This window comes from Tiliqua scincoides, chromosome 8 (genome assembly GCF_035046505.1).
Source record: "Tiliqua scincoides isolate rTilSci1 chromosome 8, rTilSci1.hap2, whole genome shotgun sequence".
Classification (NCBI taxonomy): Eukaryota; Metazoa; Chordata; class Lepidosauria; order Squamata; family Scincidae; genus Tiliqua; species Tiliqua scincoides.
This window is the reverse complement of record NC_089828.1, coordinates 59,856,829-59,874,528: the sequence shown is the minus strand read 5'-3', so window position 1 is coordinate 59,874,528 and position 17,700 is coordinate 59,856,829. Positions and strand designations below refer to the sequence as shown.

The 17,700-nt window shown below is 57.6% G+C and overlaps 1 protein-coding gene across 2 annotated transcripts; it reads left to right on the top strand.

Annotated features, from left to right (window-relative positions):
- The first annotated feature begins 2,185 nt into the window (after positions 1-2,185).
- LOC136659137 (septin-4-like) lies at positions 2,186-16,341 on the top strand. Of its 2 annotated transcripts, none has more exons than XM_066636226.1 (11): positions 2,186-2,462; positions 3,129-3,222; positions 4,787-4,873; positions 5,401-5,524; positions 6,195-6,329; positions 6,734-6,851; positions 7,216-7,317; positions 9,963-10,059; positions 10,408-10,570; positions 11,055-11,145; positions 12,699-16,341. In XM_066636226.1, the coding sequence occupies exons 1-11, from the start codon at positions 2,283-2,285 to the stop codon at positions 12,756-12,758; spliced, it is 1,251 nt and encodes a 416-aa protein (XP_066492323.1). In that variant the 5' UTR covers positions 2,186-2,282; the 3' UTR covers positions 12,759-16,341. The 2 variants fall into 2 exon arrangements, with proteins under 2 accessions (XP_066492323.1, XP_066492322.1); XM_066636225.1 differs by lacking the exon at positions 12,699-16,341 and adding an exon at positions 11,758-12,042.
- Positions 16,342-17,700: the final 1,359 nt, after the last annotated feature.

Below are 17,700 nucleotides of genomic sequence, written 5' to 3'. Positions count from 1 at the left end.
GGTCAAAGTTGCCCAGCCTGCCGGAGGGCGCGAGTCTAGGACAACCACACAGGCGCAGCAAGAGCCGTATTGATTAGGGCTGATGAGCAGAACTCAGCTCCAGATGGTGCCTGCCTGCTGGGGGATGGGAGCTGCTCTGACCCTGTCCATCGGCTTGGCCTGCCCCACAAGGGAGGCTGCTGCTTCCCTCAGACCGGCCACAGAGGAGTCCGCGCTGCCTGCTGGGGAAGGCCTGGAGCGGGACAGGTCACATCTGCTGGGCACCCGGTGCTGTGGCCCAAGCGAGGTCCTGAGCATCTCCTGGCCAAGGGCCTCAGGGCTGCAGCCAGGCCTGGGTGAGGAGGGCTGGCAGTTGATGCACGAAGTGAATTCTGAATGCCCAGCAGGGGCCTCCTCCTACTGCAGCACCTGCCCTGTTCCTCTGGGCCCCCCCTGGAGCCTCACGATGACTCTGCCAGGGGGTCTGCCTGAGAGAGCTCCTTTTCAGGGCCACCCAGTGAGTGTTGCAGTTCTCCCCAGTGGGAGTCCAGCCCTCTTGCTGCCCTGTGGTGAACCCGATGTCTCCTTAGCTCTTTCTAGAGCTCGCACCCACATCCGCATCTGGTTGATGCCTCACACCTGGGACTGGAGCGCAGGGCAGGAGGTCCATGTGCCAAGCACAGCCTTGAGCCCCTGCCTGCTGCTTGCCCCATTTGTGACTGCTCAGGCGCAGCCTGGAGACAGAGGGGACCCCTCCACAATGTTGGTGGAGGCCAATCCTGCTTCCTGGCCTCCCTGGGTCTCTGGTCTCATGGCGCTGTGCTGGCTGTGCCAGTCTCTCACCTGTTCTCTCCCTCTGCTCTCTTGTGCCCTCACTGTGACCCCTTTTGTCACCTCTCACCACACACCTTGGTCTGCTCCCTATCCCCTTCTCAGGCGCCAGAGGCAGGAGGGACCTTGGCGGCCCCCGAAGATCACCAGGAGACCCAGCCCCTCACAGCAGAGGGGCCCTTGGCCGATACCTGCCTCCTGGGAGGGCCTCCGGAAGAGCCTGCCAGGATCCCCAGGGAGCAGCAGGCAGTAAGAACAGTGGAGCGCCACCCCAGGCTGCCTTCTGTGGATCTCGACCTGAGCTCGGTGGAGTCCAGCCTGGACACTTCCCCCTGGAGGGTGCCACCCTCCTGAGTTTGCTTGACCTTCCCAGGGGTGCTTGAGGAGTGGTGGGTGCAGATTCCAAGCTGGCTCAAGCACCTGCCAGGGGCCACTTGGGCAGAGCAGGCTGGCCTCCTGCTTCTCCAAAGGGTGAAACTGGTGCAGGCAGGTTCCCCCCTCCAGCACTGCCAAGATGGCAGGAGGATGAGAACCCTGTCAGTGGTCATTGGCAGTGGCAGCTATGTGGACTCATCCATGCTGGCAGCAGCAGGAGGTGCCGAAGGGGGTCACGTGGGTAAGAGATCCCTGGCGTCTGAAGTCTCACCCAGCGTCCCATCCCCAGTGGTGGTTGACCAGATTCCCCCCCCTCCGAAGCCTGCAAAGAGGGCGGGAGGGCAGGTGCCAACCTGGTAGTGCAACAGGCCAGCTGGTGCCAGTGCAGGGCTGCTGAGTCCTTGGGGCGAGCCCTGTCTGCTGGCCGTGCAAGTGCTTCTTTGCAGAAGGGTTAGGGTGGGCAGTGTGCCAAGCGATTGGCCTCTGACAGCGGCCCTGCCTCCAGTCTAGCAGCTGCCTCCAGAGGTGACCTGCCTCATGCACGGGAGGTTCCATTCAGCTGACATGGCTGATGGCCGCAGACAGCCCCCATCTCAGGCTCCTCTAACGGTGGTGGTCTCTAATTCCTTTTCAAGTCTTCTGAATTTGAGGCTATTGCCCTGTCTTGTGGCAATGAGTTCCATAAATGAAAGATGCTTTGCGTGAAGGAGATTTTGACCCAGGGCGCAGCATTTGCAAGGCCTTTGAGGGTGTAAAAAAAGTCTCTGCTTTTTGAGGTTGGTCAATGTTGTCCTGTCCACCCTGCAAGTCCCAGAGGAAGGGGCAGCGGAAATGGACACTGAGGCCGGGGAGCAGCAGGTGGGAGAGTGGGCAGGGCTAAAAGGGGCAGCACTGAGGTCCTGCAGATCACGCAGGTAGCTTAATGGTGCCTTCTCTGCTCTTCCTCTGCCCCCCAGATAAAGCGCCTGCTGAAGGAGGACTCGGAGGAGGCCGAGCTGATTCGGTTCCTCAGGGACTACCCGTCCGAGGAGACCATCCACTCTGTGCAGCCAGAAGAGAGCCAGAAGGACCGAGGACTGGGCCGCTCAGAGCCGGCGATGTTCTCTGGTGCAGGCAGGGCCACCCCTGACCCCGAGGCCCTGGAGGAGAAGGAGCAGAAGACCCTCTGCCGCCCACGGCCCCTTGACCTGCAGCACCACATGGCTGCTCCCGCACCGCCCAGCCCGGCCCGGCCCAGGAGTCCCTGGGGCAGGCTAGACCCATACGAGTCTGATGAGGTACTGCCTGCCCAGTCGCCCCTTTTCCCCCGGCCGGTGGTGCTCCCTGCTCTAGGACTGCCAGGCCTCAGGGTTGCTCGGATGCCCGTCCCGGAAACACTTTCAGTTTCCCAAAGCAGGGCCCTCGGGCGGAAGGCGGGATGGAGTGCGGGGTGGGGATGAGCCTCCTTCGGGTCTTACTTTCTTATCTGTGCTTAAGGCTGCAGTAGCCAGAGGTCTGGGGCCAGATCTGTTGGAGTCCCCTGCTGTGGAGACGAAGGGCAGGGCACAGAATTCCAGTGGGGGCCCACATGGCACTGTGCTCTCCAGCAGTGCCCCCTCCAACACTGTGCCAATGGGGATTTGAGCAATTGTGTTGAGAGCGCAGGAGGACTTGTTCAGGAGCCCTGAGTGGTGGAGTTCCCTGCCCACTTCTTATCTTTTAGAATTATGCTCATAAGCCCAGTTCCCCCACTTCCGCCCTCTGCCTCTGCGTCGCAGCGTTCTGTGGAGGAGAGAAGAGGCTGAGCAGGACGGGGTGGCTTCTCCACAGACTGGAGCAGAGAAGTAGCCCAAAACAAAACAAAACAAGCGCTTCCCCAAGCAGAGGCCTGCTTTTGTGTTGCGTTTTCCCATCTGCTGTGGTCTCTCCCCAGATAAGTCCCTCTCTGCTCTTCCCCCCTTCAGGAGAACAAGGAATACGTGGGGTTCGCAACGCTCCCCAATCAAGTCCATCGGAAGTCGGTGAAGAAAGGGTTTGACTTCACCCTCATGGTTGCAGGTACCTGGGCAAGGGCAGGGCTAGACTGGGGACCCTGCGGTTTGTTCCTTCTGGGGTGATGCACAGGTTGTTGCAGCTTTCAGCGTTATGGCCCCAGCTTGGTTCTCGAACCCTAAAGCCCTCAAGGCCCCCCTGTCCAGTAGTACTGCCACCACCCTGTATGTGCCAGTGCCTCAGTCCAGGGACACTGGGGCCCTCTAGGCTTAACTCTATCCCTTGCAGGCACTGAGCTCTTTGGTATTAAAGCTTCAGTCCTCAAGTTACTAGACCTCATTGAGCACTTGGTAGCTTGCTGAACGGCTAGGCAGGATTCTGAACCTTTGTCCCCAACAGGCAATGAAACAACTTAGTAAAAGAGAGTTTAGTTTATTAAGTACATAAGGTTACATAAGGCGGTAAATGCTAGAGGCATAAACATCTACGAAACCGATCTAGGAAACAATAAAATAATAAAGCTAGCTGGCTGTCTCTATTAATCCCTATCTCTCACCTGGGTCAGTTACTCTTGTAGCTCTCTTAGCTCCAGGCTACCTGGGAGGCCAGATGCCCTTTAGGGTGGACAATGCAGCTCCAGCGTGCAGGAAGTTGCACCCAAAAAGTCTGCCCAAGAAGCACCAGACACCCCCCCCCCCGGCACTCATTATTATACTTCTCATGCTAAGAGTGCTGAGGTGACTTCAGACTTATTTAGACTGTCCAATCAGAAACCTTTGAGGACAGAACCTTCTCGGAGTGGGTCTGGTTGCCAGCCCTCCTAGTTCTTACCCCTCCCAACTGGAGATCCATGGCTGCATTTCATTCTGCCTCTCAGTCTACTGAGGTGTTAAACATTCCAAGGGGTTGTAACTCTTGTTGTCTGTCCTTTCTGGCCAGCAAAGGAGAGACAACAATCTTTTTGTTTATTTACTCACATTCTTGCAGCTAGGAACTGCGAGCCACTTCTCTGTTACTGACTTAGTTTGGTTCAGGCTCCACATGCTAACCCAGGCCTAACATGTACATATTCATGACAACAGAACGGTCTACACTGGCATTTCTCAAGATTCGTCCCCCACCATACCACTTTGCATGGTCCACCTACTGGAATTCCACCAGGAGTAACTGGCAGTGGTGTTACTGCCAGTTACTTCTGGATTGGGAGGCCACACACTAAACACTGGTAAGAGGCTCAGGGCAGACGAGAGGGCTTTTTTGAGCATGTGAAAAGTGCATGCTGGAGCTGTGCACTTGTCACACTGTGTTGCTGGTATCGCTGCCAGGCAGCAGGGTCTGGGGTCCTCTGCATGCCGCTGGGCCCCACCTCATATACCACTGGTAGCCCAAGTACCACTGGTTGAAAAATGCTTGTGTACACTGACTGACAGCAGCTCTCCAGAGTTCCAGGCAAGAAATGGTATTTCTTGGGCCTGCTGGTGACGCTGCCGGGCATTGCACCTGGAACCTTCTGCGTGCCAGTCTGGGGGCCTCCCTGTTATTGGTTTGGTTTCTTCTTGCCCATGTGGGTGCTTTCAAGGATCCATCTTTCTTTCGCATCATATTTATCCTCCCCCCCCCCTTTTCTCAGGAGAGTCTGGGCTGGGGAAATCCACTCTGGTGAACAGCCTGTTCCTTATGGATCTGCACAAGGATCGCAGGCTCTTAAATGCAGAAGGTGAGAAGACTGTGTCTCTTGAGCATCAAGTAGGGCAGACAATGTTTCGTGAACTTATGGAACTCCCTGCCACAGGGTGATGGTTCTTAGCGCAGATCACTTTAAAGAAGGGTCTACCAAAATCAGAGAGGGAGGAGGAGGAGGAGGAGAGGCTTATCGGGGTGCATTAGTCATGGAAGCACACGGAGCCGCCGTGTTCAGGGGCAGCCCACCACGGAATGGCAGTTGCTGAGGAGCAAGCAAGGGAGGGCTCTTGCCCTCATGCCCCACTTGTGAATTTCCTGGTGACACCTGGTTGTTCACAGTTGGAAACGGTGCTGGGTGGTTTGGTCTGATCCAGTCTTTCGTTTCTAGCCTTCTGTGATGCACATGTGGCAGCTGTGAGCTGCGTCCTCTGTCCTTGGAACCACTGGCCCTCTGTCCATTGCGCCATGCACACAGATAGGCACACACAGAGCCCTGCTCACACTGCACGCACAGAGCTTTGCACCCCAGTCTGATTTCTTTCTCTTTTCACCCCTGGCCAGAGCGGATAGTCCAGACAGTGGAGATCACCAAGCATGTGGTGGACATTGAGGAGAAGGGAGTGAAGCTCCGCTTGACCATCGTGGATACGCCAGGCTTTGGGGATGCTGTGAACAACACGGAGTGGTAGGCTGTGCAGCGAGAGAGAGAGAGAGAGAGAGAGAGAGAGAGAGAGAGAGAGAGAGAGAGAGAGAGAGAGAGAGAGGCGAGGAATTGGCTGCAGCAGACTTGACGGCAGAGCCACGGGACTCATGGGAGGGAATCCCATTCGGCCCTGCTTGCTGGGCTGATCTGACCTCTGGAAAGAGGCCAAGACGGGGATAAAAATAAGCTGCCTGAGACGAAGGCCAGCTGGCTGCAGGGCCGTGGCAGCCCTGCTGTGTGTGAAGAGAAAGGAGAGCAGCCCAAAGCCTTGTGGCTCCTGTTCCTGGGGATCATGAGGAAAGTTGGCTGGTCAGGTGAGCACACTGTGCCCTCGCCAGTAATCTGTGGGCCACAGAAGGGTCCCTGCATTTCCAGCCTTCCCTCTGCCCACACAATGGGGGGCATTCTTACCTCTTCCCCACGGGTCAGGTGAGATATTCTTCCCTTTCCCAGGTGACGAACGGAGAGACAGCGGCTTGCCCAAGGCTGTGCAGTGTGTCTGGCAGAGGCAGGACTCTGCCCTGGTCTTACGCATGCACACCTATCCAGTCTGAGGCCGATCCCAGCTGCTTGGCATTCACAGTGCGACTGCAAGGCAGCTTTGCTCCTCGGCAGCCCTGCTCCCCTGACACCTGCCCCATTTCCCCTCCAGCTGGAAGCCTGTGGCCGACTACATAGACCAGCAGTTTGAGCAGTATTTCCGGGACGAGAGTGGCCTGAACCGGAAGAACATCCAGGACAACCGGGTGCACTGCTGCCTCTACTTCATCTCGCCCTTTGGACATGGGTACGTAGGGGGGGAGGCGGGCCTAGTGAAACCTGCCCCTTGCTGTGGGGTGGGCTTTCAGAAGGGGGATTTCCAGGCATAAGGTGACAGGAGAGCCTCCCAGGGCTGAGGAGGACGGATCCGGAAGAGCAAAGGGAGCAAGGGCCGTGATGTCGGGACAAGGAGTGCCTGTTGGATCTGAGGGAATTTCGGGAGGGACGTGAAGTGGCCAGTGGGACAATTATCTACTGCTAATCATCACCAGCACCAGCCAGAGTATGTGCTGGGTCTGTGAAGTGGGAAGCCGCCTGCTGGTCAGCCCAGAACCTCTGTGTTTAGGAGCGGGGGCAGGCACCGCCTCCCTGGCTGGGGTCTGTGTCCTCCTGAGAGCCGCAGCAACCGTTCTCTCTTGTGCCCTTGGGCAGGCTGCGGCCCCTGGACATCGAGTTCATGAAGGCCCTCCATCAGCGCGTGAACATTGTCCCTGTCCTGGCCAAGGCAGACACTCTGACCCCCACCGAAGTTGACAGGATGAAGAACAAGGTAGTCCTGGGAGGACGCGTCTCGCCAGCAGGGTGGTACCCTGTGGTGGCGGTAGTGGTGCCAGACTGTCGCTCTGCCGGCAGACATGGGGGGTGCATCTCGAAGACGGCTGGGCTTTAAGAGCAGCAGTGTCCAACAGGTCCAGCAGTGGCCCAGTGAGTCACCTAAGCACTCCCCACACCCTTGGGAGGAGGGCGACTCTGCTTGGTGCTGGGATTCCTGCAATTGGGGGTGGGCGAGACAGGCCTTCCCTGGCCCTTTGATGGTGGTCACCTGCAGCTCACCCCTCACTTGGGCCAGGAACCGGAACCTCAAGTCCCAGGGAACTCAGGCAGTCACAGGGATGTCTCTTCCTTCCCTCCAGATCCGCAGTGAAATTGACCACTTTGGAATCCGAATTTACCAGTTTCCTGACTGTGATTCAGATGAAGACGAGGATTTTAAGCTGCAGGATCAGGCCCTTAAGGTGAGGAGAAAGAGGGGGAAGGGGACACTGCCTGGAGGAGCCATTTTACTCATTTGGGAGGAGTGGGTCAAGGTCCCATGCAGATGTGAGCTGACTGGACACCAGATGAGAGCAGGCAGTCACCTGGACCCTCCCTCTGTGCCACCAGAACTTTTCTCCCTGATCCCAACTCCATTACATGTTTCCTAGTCCCTATTTCATTCTGCATTCTGTGGCGGGGGGTGGGGGGGCGTGCTGCCTGGGGCGGTTCAAGCAGACCCACCCCTGAAATGGCTACAGCACACCCACCCCCTGCACACCAGCAGCCCGTGTTGGCCAGCAGGCAGATGTCCTGCACCAGCAAGTCCCTTCCCCAGCTTCTGCAACTTTTTGTCAAGGGCCTAGCTAGGAGACTCCTGGAGGGCGCTCTCTGCTCCCGGCGGGGGGAGGGGTCCTTCATAGGAGGAGGAAGTACCCCCCCGTCCTCTCCTTGCACACTCTCCAAGGGCAGTAGGAGAAGTGATTTTAGTGCCTACATGGAGTGGTCAAGCAGAGGGCAGTCTGGGGGAGGTGGTGGTGGGACCCCTCCACCCGTGTGCCACCCCTGTGACGTGCTGTCTGAGGTGGCCATTTTGGTTGGCCTTCTCATCGGGCTGCCCCAGGGTCACACCTGCGCCCTTTCATTTGTGCTCAGCTCCTCGTTTCTGTCCGTGGAAGGAAGTTCTGGGGCAGCCAGAAGAGTTAGGGTTAGTTAGGACAGACAAAAGAAAATATTTCTTTACTCAGCGTGTGGTCGGTCTGTGGAACTCCTTGCCACAGGATGTGGTGCTGGCGTCTAGCCTAGACGCCTTTAAAAGGGGATTGGACAAGTTGCTGGAGGAAAAATCCATTACGGGGTACAAGCCATGATGTGTATGTGCAACCTCCTGATTTTAGAAATGGGTTATGTCAGAATGCCAGATGCAAGGGAGGGCACCAGGATGAGGTTATCTGGTGTGCTCCCTGGGGCATTTGGTGGGCCGCTGTGAGATACAGGAAGCTGGTCTAGATGGGCCTATGGCCTGATCCAGTGGGTCTGTTCTTATGTTCTTAACTACAATTCCCAGGAGGCCTTGCAGGTCTCTTGTTATCTGGTGTGCTCCCTGGGGCATTTGGCGGGCCGCTGTGAGATACAGGAAGCTGGACTAGATGGGCCTATGGCCTGATCCAGTGGAGCTGTTCTTATGTTCTTAACTACAATTCCCAGGAGGCCTTGCAGGTCTCTTGTTATCTGGTGTGCTCCCTGGGGCATTTGGCGGGCCGCTGTGAGATACAGGAAGCTGGACTAGATGGGCCTATGGCCTGATCCAATGTTCTTAACTACAATTCCCAGGAGGCCTTGCAGGTCTCTTGTTATCTGGTGTGCTCCCTGGGGCATTTGGTGGGCCGCTGTGAGATACAGGAAGCTGGTCTAGATGGGCCTATGGCCTGATCCAGTGGGTCTGTTCTTATGTTCTTAACTACAATTCCCAGGAGGCCTTGCAGGTCTCTTGTTATCTGGTGTGCTCCCTGGGGCATTTGGCGGGCCGCTGTGAGATACAGGAAGCTGGACTAGATGGGCCTATGGCCTGATCCAGTGGAGCTGTTCTTATGTTCTTAACTACAATTCCCAGGAGGCCTTGCAGGTCTCTTGTTATCTGGTGTGCTCCCTGGGGCATTTGGCGGGCCGCTGTGAGATACAGGAAGCTGGACTAGATGGGCCTATGGCCTGATCCAGTGGAGCTGTTCTTATGTTCTTAACTACAATTCCCAGGAGGCCTTGCAGGTCTCTTGTTATCTGGTGTGCTCCCTGGGGCATTTGGCGGGCCGCTGTGAGATACAGGAAGCTGGACTAGATGGGCCTATGGCCTGATCCAGTGGGGCTGTTCTTATGTTCTTATGTTCTTAAGAGGTGCTGCTTTCCTCGGAGGGCAGAATGCTGGGGTTGGGCAGTCCTGTCCAGCTTTCCAGGGCTGTTGCAGCTGTGCTGATGGGGTGCGTGCTGCATCCTGCGGTGGGGCAGTCCTGGGCGTTCTTAGGAATGACTGTGTCTGTTGCTTTTTGCCTGCTGTCTGTGCACAGATAAGCTGGGGAGTGTATCTGAGGTAAGGGAATTCCTTGGGGCTGCAGTGCTGCTGCATCAGCTCTGGAAAATTGGTTAGGATGTCAGCTTTGTGACAGAAATAAAAGTTGAGCAGGCCAGAGCAGGAATAGGCATCTTTAGCAAACAGGCTGCTTTTGTTCAAAACTGTGTCGGCTCCCCCAAAGCCAGTAATATCCCCTTAAACCCCAGCAAGGTTCCTTTTTCAGCCAGCTGTGAAAAATCAGGACTTGTAACTGCTTCTCCCAAGCTCTGACGGGCGTGTGGGCTGTGTGTCCAAGCCCAACGGCCCCTGACCATCCACACTCATGGGGAAAAATATCCATCCCAGCCCATTAGGAAATATCGTAGTTCTAGAAACCTCAGCTGACCATCAGTGCACATCAGCGAGGGACCAGGTTATGCCAGAGAGTTGTCTCCTGACTCATGAGCACCGAAGACCGTTCCTGTGGCCATTTTCTGTGCACTCTGTTGGCCTCAAATGTAAAGGATGGACGAAGGGCGTGTGGGACGTTGCCATGCTCCTGACAGTGCGCTTCTCTTCTAGGAGAGCATCCCTTTTGCAGTGATCGGCAGCAACACAGTGGTGGAGGCCAAAGGCAGGCGGGTTCGGGGCAGGCTGTACCCTTGGGGCATTGTGGAAGGTAACCTCCGGCTTTGGGGCATTCTGGGCCGTTGGGTATTCTTAGGAATGACTATGTATGTTGCTTTTTGCCTGCTGTTTGTGCATGTTAAGTTGGGGAGTGTACTAATTGTTCATTTTGGAAGGATATGTGCAATCTTTGCATTTTTGTGGCTTTATCAAAACAGTGCAGTGCCTCCAGCAAGCTGCCCCGTAAAGTTCCCTTGGCTGGGGGAATTGGGAGCAGGTCTCCAGTCTGGTGGCACTATGTGCGGGGGAGGGGAGGGGAGGAAACCCAATTTTCCTGTCCATCATGTGGGGCTTTCAGTGAGCTGGACAGGCCCATCTAACTGGCTTCTCCTCCTGCCAGTGGAAAACCCCGTGCACTGTGACTTTGTCAAGCTGCGCACCATGCTGGTCAGGACCCACATGCAGGATCTGAAGGATGTGACCCGGGAGACACACTATGAGAACTACCGGGCACAGTGCATCCAGAGCATGACCCGCATGGTGGTGAAAGAGCGGAACCGCAAGTAGGTGGCGGGAGAGTGGCGCTGGGTGGGCAGGCAAGGAGGGGTATCGCTCCCTCGGAGGTGGCAGGGGCAGGGTGGAAGCAGTGAGGTGGGCACAGCAGGCCTGGCGGAAGAGCTGCGAGAGCCTGTTGCTTCCTTCCCAGTGACCCTTGGAATGCAGGAAGCCACAGCTGATGAGCTGCTGGCTCTGTGGCTTTGAGGAGCCAGATGACCAGACAGATATGGCTGCTGCCTTCTGAGTGGACGCTGGAGGTCCTGCACCCAAACCTGCTTTCCCCCAAGTCCAACTGTGCAAAAACCCGTCATGCTGAGAAGTCCCCCTTGGCTCTGAGCTGTCAGATTGCTCTGCAGCAGTCTGGAGGAGAGTGCTTTGAAAAGGAGACCAAGCAAGGACCTGCCCTGGGGGGGGCGGGGGAGATGAGCACAGGCCTCAGAAGCCCAACTTTGACGGTGGCTCTCTCTGTTTGTGACTCTTTCTAAAAAGCAAACTCACGCGAGAAAGTGAGACGGACTTCCCCATCCCAGCAGTGCCGGACTTGGAGACAGAGAAGCTGATCAGGGAGAAAGACGAGGAGGTGAGGCTGTGGGGAGGGGTGAGACTTGCAGAAGGAAGTCTTCTGCTGAGCAGGGCCAAAGGGTGCTCCTGGCTCTGCTGTCTCCTCTGGTGAACAGCGGCTCTCCAGGGCTTCAGGCAGGTGGGGAGCGGGAAATTCTGCCTCAGGTTTTCCTGGAGAGGGGCAAGGTTAGGGAATGACCCTGGGAGCTTGTGCATGCAAAGCGGAGTGGGGGAGCTTCCCTCTGAGCCAACTGCTCCGTAAAACTGGACACGAGACTTTGCCCACCAACCCAGCTCTCCAGGGCTTTGAGAGAGAGAAAGAGAGAGGTCTTCCCATCACCTGCTCCTTCTGGGGGGGGGGCCCACTGCCAGGCCCTAAGGGAGGGCAGCGCTGCTGAGTGAGAGGCCTCCTGTGGAGCTGCCTTCTGGCGAGTTGGGCAGTTGGGGCAGCATCTTCCGGGACATCCTCTGGAGCCCTTCCCCCTCCACCCGGAATTTCCTTGGGGCTTGCTGTGGACCATGCCCAGAAGTAGCAGAGGTGCAAAATGGGCTGGGGAAGTGGGCGTCCCAGCTGGCTGTGTATCAAAGACGTGTGACCTGATTCACCCCCTGCCTGCCTGCCTGCCTGCAGGGTCACGAGTTTTCTATGAACAGACACTGGCCCCGAATTGGAACGCAGGCGCCTGTTGGGGTGGGGAGATGCTGAAGGAGGCCTGAGAGCACTGAGGATGAAACGCAGGCCAGCTGTGGCTCGTCTGGCCAGAAGGAGGCTCTGGGCTCCAGATTTTCTTCTCTTCCAACTGGGAGAAACCAAATTGGCTGGCAGAGACACGAAGGCAGGCCCTTGAGAGCCCGCTGGTGCATCACCCAAAGCTTCAGCTATTTACTTTGCCAAATAAAACTTGCAGTCCTGCTAGTTATTTGTGAGACTTGTCAGCGAGGAGGGGGTCTGGCTGGCACCCACTTTTCCCCTGTAATGGGGCACTGCTTCTACTAGTGACCAGCCTGTCCGGCATCCAAGCCAGGCATCAGTTGCTGGGTCAGGTGCCCATCTTGGGGGTCTCAGGCCTTGGCCTTCAGACCATGCTGTTTTGGGGGGTTGTCTGCTCATGCAAATGGGCCAGAATTGGGCGCAAGGTCCAAAACAGGCTGGAGTTGAGTTCCAGAGCAGCAAGCGTGTGGTTGGGGGCTGGGCATAAGCAGTCACAGTCCAAGTGCTGGGACTCAGGCTGTACCTCCCAACAAAGAGGTTGCTAAGCCCTGAATTGGAGCTTTATAGGGCCAGGAGAGCAGGGATTGGCCCTTGGAAGGCGCCAGCGGGCTGGTACTGCAGCCTAGAGGGCACCATTGAGCCACAGAGCTCTGTCCGCCTGGCTTGCAGTGACCGGTGGCAAGTTAGGCCCAGAGTAGAACTGCTGATGTGGTTCACATCCGGATGCTCCCATTCTGGATGGAACAGAATTTGAGTCTTCCAAAAACAGTCCAGGCTTCACCAGCACAATGCACTTGCCTGTCGCGACTGAGGCCTGGAAGGAGGGAGCTGCTCTTGACTGTCTTTCCCCCTCGTTCCAGTTGCGACGGATGCAGGACATGTTGCAGAAAATCCAGCAGCAGATGAAGGACACTCACTAGCCCCGCCCACCCGCCCGGCCACACCCCTCCATTCCTTGCACCTCTCGGAGACATGAAATGTTTACATCTCACCCGTGCTGCCAGCCCAGGCTCCAGCCCTCGCCCCCAGGCCGCGCCTTCTGCCAAGAATATGTTGCCACAGTCATCGCCTTATCATTCAGTCTCACTGTGCTTCTCCGCCAGACTCCCTGGAGGAATTGGGCCCTCGTCCAGGCTCCAGAGGTTCTGCCCCCAGCCCTTCCGCTTGTGAGAACTCTGCCTCTCTACCGCTCTGAGCTGCGGGGTGGTCATTGCACGATGCCCGTCCACAGCATCTAGTTCTTGAACATGGTTCTCTGCTTGCCAGGCAAAGGATTCTGTAGACACCGCTGGGCAGAGAGAGAGCCCCCTGGTGTCACACGTGGTTTGCCCTCCAATTGTGGCACTCCAGCTGCTGGCTTCTCCAACTGGGCAGTGTGAACACACAAGGAAGTTTGGACTGTGAGCAGGCACCTGGGCACCCAAGCCTGTCCCCTGCACTGTGCAACGCCAGGCAGGCATCCTGGCCCCAAAGCCTGACGACCTGCACATTAGACGTGGGACGGCGCATCTTCACAAATTCCAGGCGTCACTTTTTGACACGTTGATTTTAAATTTGATCTGAGTGACTGGAAAAAATGGAAAGGTTCACTTTACTGGGTCAATCTGGAAAGGCTGTGGGTGTGATCCAAGGCGAACTGCCCTACGCATGAATTCTGAAAACGAATGGGGCTCCTGTCCATTGCAGTGTGGCTGGCCAGGAGAATCTCCCACCGGAGGGTGTCCAGCGATGAGGCTGTTTTTCTCAAAGCTCACAGCCCCCGTCCTGGAGAGTGCTGGACCCAAAATCCCATGGAAAGACGGGAATGTGGTTTTTGCAGGTCATTCACTCTGGAATGCATCCAACAAATTCCACGGTGAGTGTTACTCCTTGCGCAGCCCAGGGGAGGGTCCATGTGTGTGCACCCTTCCTCCTTGAACAAGGATGCTGATGCCAGAGCTGGAGGGGGTGAGCCTCTGGCCTAGGTGGCACATGACACTGCCAAGAGGGCTGGAAACTCCTGCAGCCTCTGCCCCCTTCTTAGGTGGCTTCCGACCCTGCAAGCCATTGCCCTCTCCCTGGGCCAGGCTTTTGAGCCTGCCAGGCCTCTGTTGCCAGCTTTCCTCCTGGCTGGTGCCAGGGTGCACAACCCTGCCCCAGGCAGGCATCCTTTCTCACATGCACTGTGGTTCCACTGGCCACAGTGACTTGCACACCAGACTTGGAGGAGTGAATGGGCACCCTGGCTCCGGAGAGACAGGCAGCGACAGACCAGAAAGGTCCACAGAAAGACCACAGCTCTCTGCAGAAGACAGCCAGTGCTTGGAACAAAGCAGAATGGCATTGCCAGCTCCTGGTCAGAAACAGTCGCCTGCATGTGAGCCTGCGTGTGTCTTTCCTGGTGGTTATCCTGGCTGATGGTCCTTGCTGGATGCTGGCCAGTCTCCAGGACTGTGTCTTCCCCTTCCACAGCATTGTCGTCACTGGCCAGCAGAGCCGCTCACAGCAGCGAAGCAGAAGCCACTGAGAGGCTCCTGAGGCTCTACCTGTGGGGCCGAGTGCCTGAATCCTTCCTCTGGAGGGCCTGGAATCAGCTGTCCATTGCCAGCCATCTCCATTCTAGAGCAGCAACTGTTGCCTCCGCAGGCTGGCGCCTCTGCAGGACAAAGGCTGCTATTTGGACAGTCGCAGTTCCCAATTGCTAAGCGCTTGTTGCATCAAGCAGGACGGGAGAGTTGCCGACACAGCAGGAAAAGCCCTCCTTGGCCTGCTTCTGTGCCATCAACAGGAGCCTGATGTGCCGAAAACTTCAAGTGAGGCTTTTCATGCCCTGGAGAGAAGTATTCCCGCTTGTGAATGCCTACAGCTCAAGAAGGCACAGTAAGAGAGACCAGTGGAAAATTTGGCAACCCGAGCATAGGCCTGTCTTCTCCTTTCGATTCTTGCTTTATGGTTTGGGTGTTGCCTCCTATTTCTTTGTTTATCATTTGCTATATTTATTTGGGATATTCTGAGTTCTCTGATTCGCCAGGCACGCAGTGGGAGTGGTTTCACAGGCAGTGCCCTCTATTCTTTCTTCCTGGTCGGTTCTGCCTCCGATGCGCCAAAAGGCAATGCGTGTGCAATCATCTTCCGCTCCCTCCTTTTACTTAAACAGCTGCTGGGATGCTTAAAAAGCTCTGCCAAAGGGAGCCCTTGCTTGTGCTGCTGCTGCTGCTGCTGGAACAAGAGCCTCTGAGCCCCGCTGCATAAAGCAGCAGCCGGAAGGAGTCGCCACCCTCCTGCCCGCATCCAGGCCTGTGCTTGGGAGCCCACCAAAGGCGGCTCTGAACCTGGAGTCCACCTCCCTGAGACCCGCGGCTTCCTTTTGCTGCCGAAGTTTGTGTCTAGCCTGCCGGGTGAAGACGTTCGACCTGAAAGAAGCCTGTGGGCAAGTGGCCAGCAAGTCTCAGAGCCAGGCAAGGTGGCAGCACTTGGGAATCACGGCTGCCGTGCCCCTCTCCTCCTCGACCAGGAGAATCACGTGAGCAAAAAGGCAACGGAGACTTCATCATGTCCCAAAGACTCATTTGTGCTGCGCTCCGTTTTGCACCATTCCTGCAAGCTGCAGAACTGGGGCTGCTGGTTGGGCTCTCCCTGCACCCACCCACCCACCCGGGAAGGCTGCCTTCTCTACCTTCCCACCCTGGTGGAGGCGCCCTTCTGGCCTGGGTGTCCTAAAAGCAGAGGCTTCCTAGTGCTAGGCAGCAGCTGCTGCTCTTTTCCTGGCTCTAGGCATCTTCTGACACAAAGCTTTTCTGGCACCACCTCCTTGGTTGCCCGGGACCCAGTGCCCTGCACAAGGCATGCTGTTGGGAAGACAGGCTGCTGCAGATGTGGTGGTGGTGGGGTGTGCATCAGGAAGAGCTGCAGCCATGCAGCTTGCCCTTAGGACCAGCAGTTCACACAATCCGCTTGCCATAGGCAGACGGAAACCCTGGCACAGAGTGTGTGCAGAGTGCCTGCGGGAACTGGCCTGTCTGCCCACTGAAACCAAGTCCCACTTTTACAGGGCAACTCTAGAAATAGGCAGGAAGCCAGTAGCACACGTGTACCTTTGTAGGATTATTTTTTGGGGGGTGTCTCAGCTGAAAGAGCGGGGCAACCACGCTGCTAACTGAAGTGTGGGGCAAGGGTGCTCCTTGGAGCAATGGTGGGCCCCTGGCCAAGCAGAGTGCCCCTTGGGTGGAGCAGGCCTGCAGCGGGGGCGGGTTGGCCCTGGCTGTTTCTGAAGACGCCCTGCAGCAGCTCCCCTGGGCCCCCCTGCCATTGCCAGGAGCAGCAGGGCCTGGGGGAGGAAGGCCAAAGGCCATTTGCACTTTTCTGCTTTGCAAATCTTGCTGTCCCTTTCTCGTGAGAGATTCTGTCTTTGCACATTGTCCAAAAATGTATTTACTGAAAGGCTGTACAAACTGTACGCTATAAACTCAAATGGCTCCAGAGAAATATTTTTTATCCTGCAATAAACATAGCTAGTTTCATTGAGCCTGCCTGGCCCTCCCACTTTATTGCCTTAGACCCGGAGCAGAGATCCACGTGGGGCAGTGAAGGGCACCTGCCAGGGCGTGTTACAATCTGAGACAAGCAGCAGTCAGCCCAGTGTGTTCTGGAGAGCGACAAAGAAGGGGCACACAGGCTGTTTGTGATGGAGAGGAGCATCACTCAGCATCACTTTGATGCCACTAGACAGGGTGAAACTTGCTCCGAGGTGAGTTGGGGTCAAGTCCCCACTTAGCCACAAAAGGAGCCTGACTGACCGTGGGCCAAACTCACAGGGCTGTTGTGAGGTGTGTGTGTGGGGGGGGGGGGGAGACACTGGGTCCGGCTCTGAGCTTCATGGAAGAAGAGCGAACTAGGCACCTATCACGAGGAAGGTGAACGGACTGTCCCATAATGGTCAAGCAGGTGTCCCTGGGGGGTGTGTGCAGGCAGCCCTCCCTATCGCCCTCTGCAGCTGGCGGGCGGGGGCACGTTCTCCGCGGAGCTTGGCTTGGGGACGGTGCCAGCTGCCATGAACGACTCTCAGCTCCGCTGGGCCTCTCCCCCTCGATGAATGGGTCCAATTCCTACTCAACGCCATCCGGGCTACAGGCCATGACCACGTCCTGTGGCAGGCAGTTCCGCAGACTGACGATGTGCAGAAGACATTGCAAGACCCCGGTGTTCCAGTGCTCTGGCCGGGGGCAGGACAAAAGCTTCTGTCTCCACACCCCCGCCACGGCCCTTCCTTCTCCGAGGGCAAGAAGCCCCAAGCGCCGCGGCTGGCGCTTCTGCCCTCCCCCCGGCAGGGCTGCCGCCTGCTTCTGGAGGGAGGCCGGCGCAGGACCCGGGACTCCACGCCTAGTTCCGCCTCGGGCAGGACCCCGCCCGCAGCCTTCCTCGCGAGCCCCTCGGTCCTGCCCCTGCGAGCGGCGGGAGCCAGCCAGCCAGGGCCTCAGCGAGCTGGACGGGGCGAGCCGCGCCGCGCCCTCGGTTAAGCCCGCGTCCTCCGCCACCCGCAGCCCACTGCTGCGCACGCTGGGAGGCGCCGGTCCCGGACGGAGTCCCGAAGGCGCCCCGCAGCCTCGCGCGGCACCCGCAGAGCGCAGCTCCGTCGCCCCGCACGCAGCCAGGCAGGCAGCAGAGGGCGCGGCGTCGGAAGGGCCCGCGGTCCCTCAAGCAGGGGGCGGCAGGGCCGTGGCGAAGGGGCGCCGCCCGGGCCAGGGTCTCGCGCCCACGCAGCCCAGCCGAGGTCCTCGGGACCCTCCCGGCAGCAGGCAGCCCAGGCGTGGCGAGGGGCGCTTCGGCTCCGTCCCAGAAGCGCTGCGCGGGGCAGGAGCCCTCCCTGCGCGGCTTCTCTGCCCT

What these genes read in the sequence shown, in the direction of transcription:
- LOC136659137 (XM_066636225.1), top strand. Translation starts at nt 2,283, where the DNA reads ATGTTCTCTGGTGCAGGCAGGGCCACCCCTGACCCCGAGGCCCTGGAG. An exon ending in ACCCATACGAGTCTGATGAG is followed by an intron (nt 2,463 to 3,128) that starts GTACTGCCTGCC and finishes TCCCCCCTTCAG; the next exon opens with GAGAACAAGGAATACGTGGG. An exon ending in TCAGGGAGAAAGACGAGGAG is followed by an intron (nt 11,146 to 11,757) that starts GTGAGGCTGTGG and finishes GCCTGCCTGCAG; the next exon opens with GGTCACGAGTTTTCTATGAA.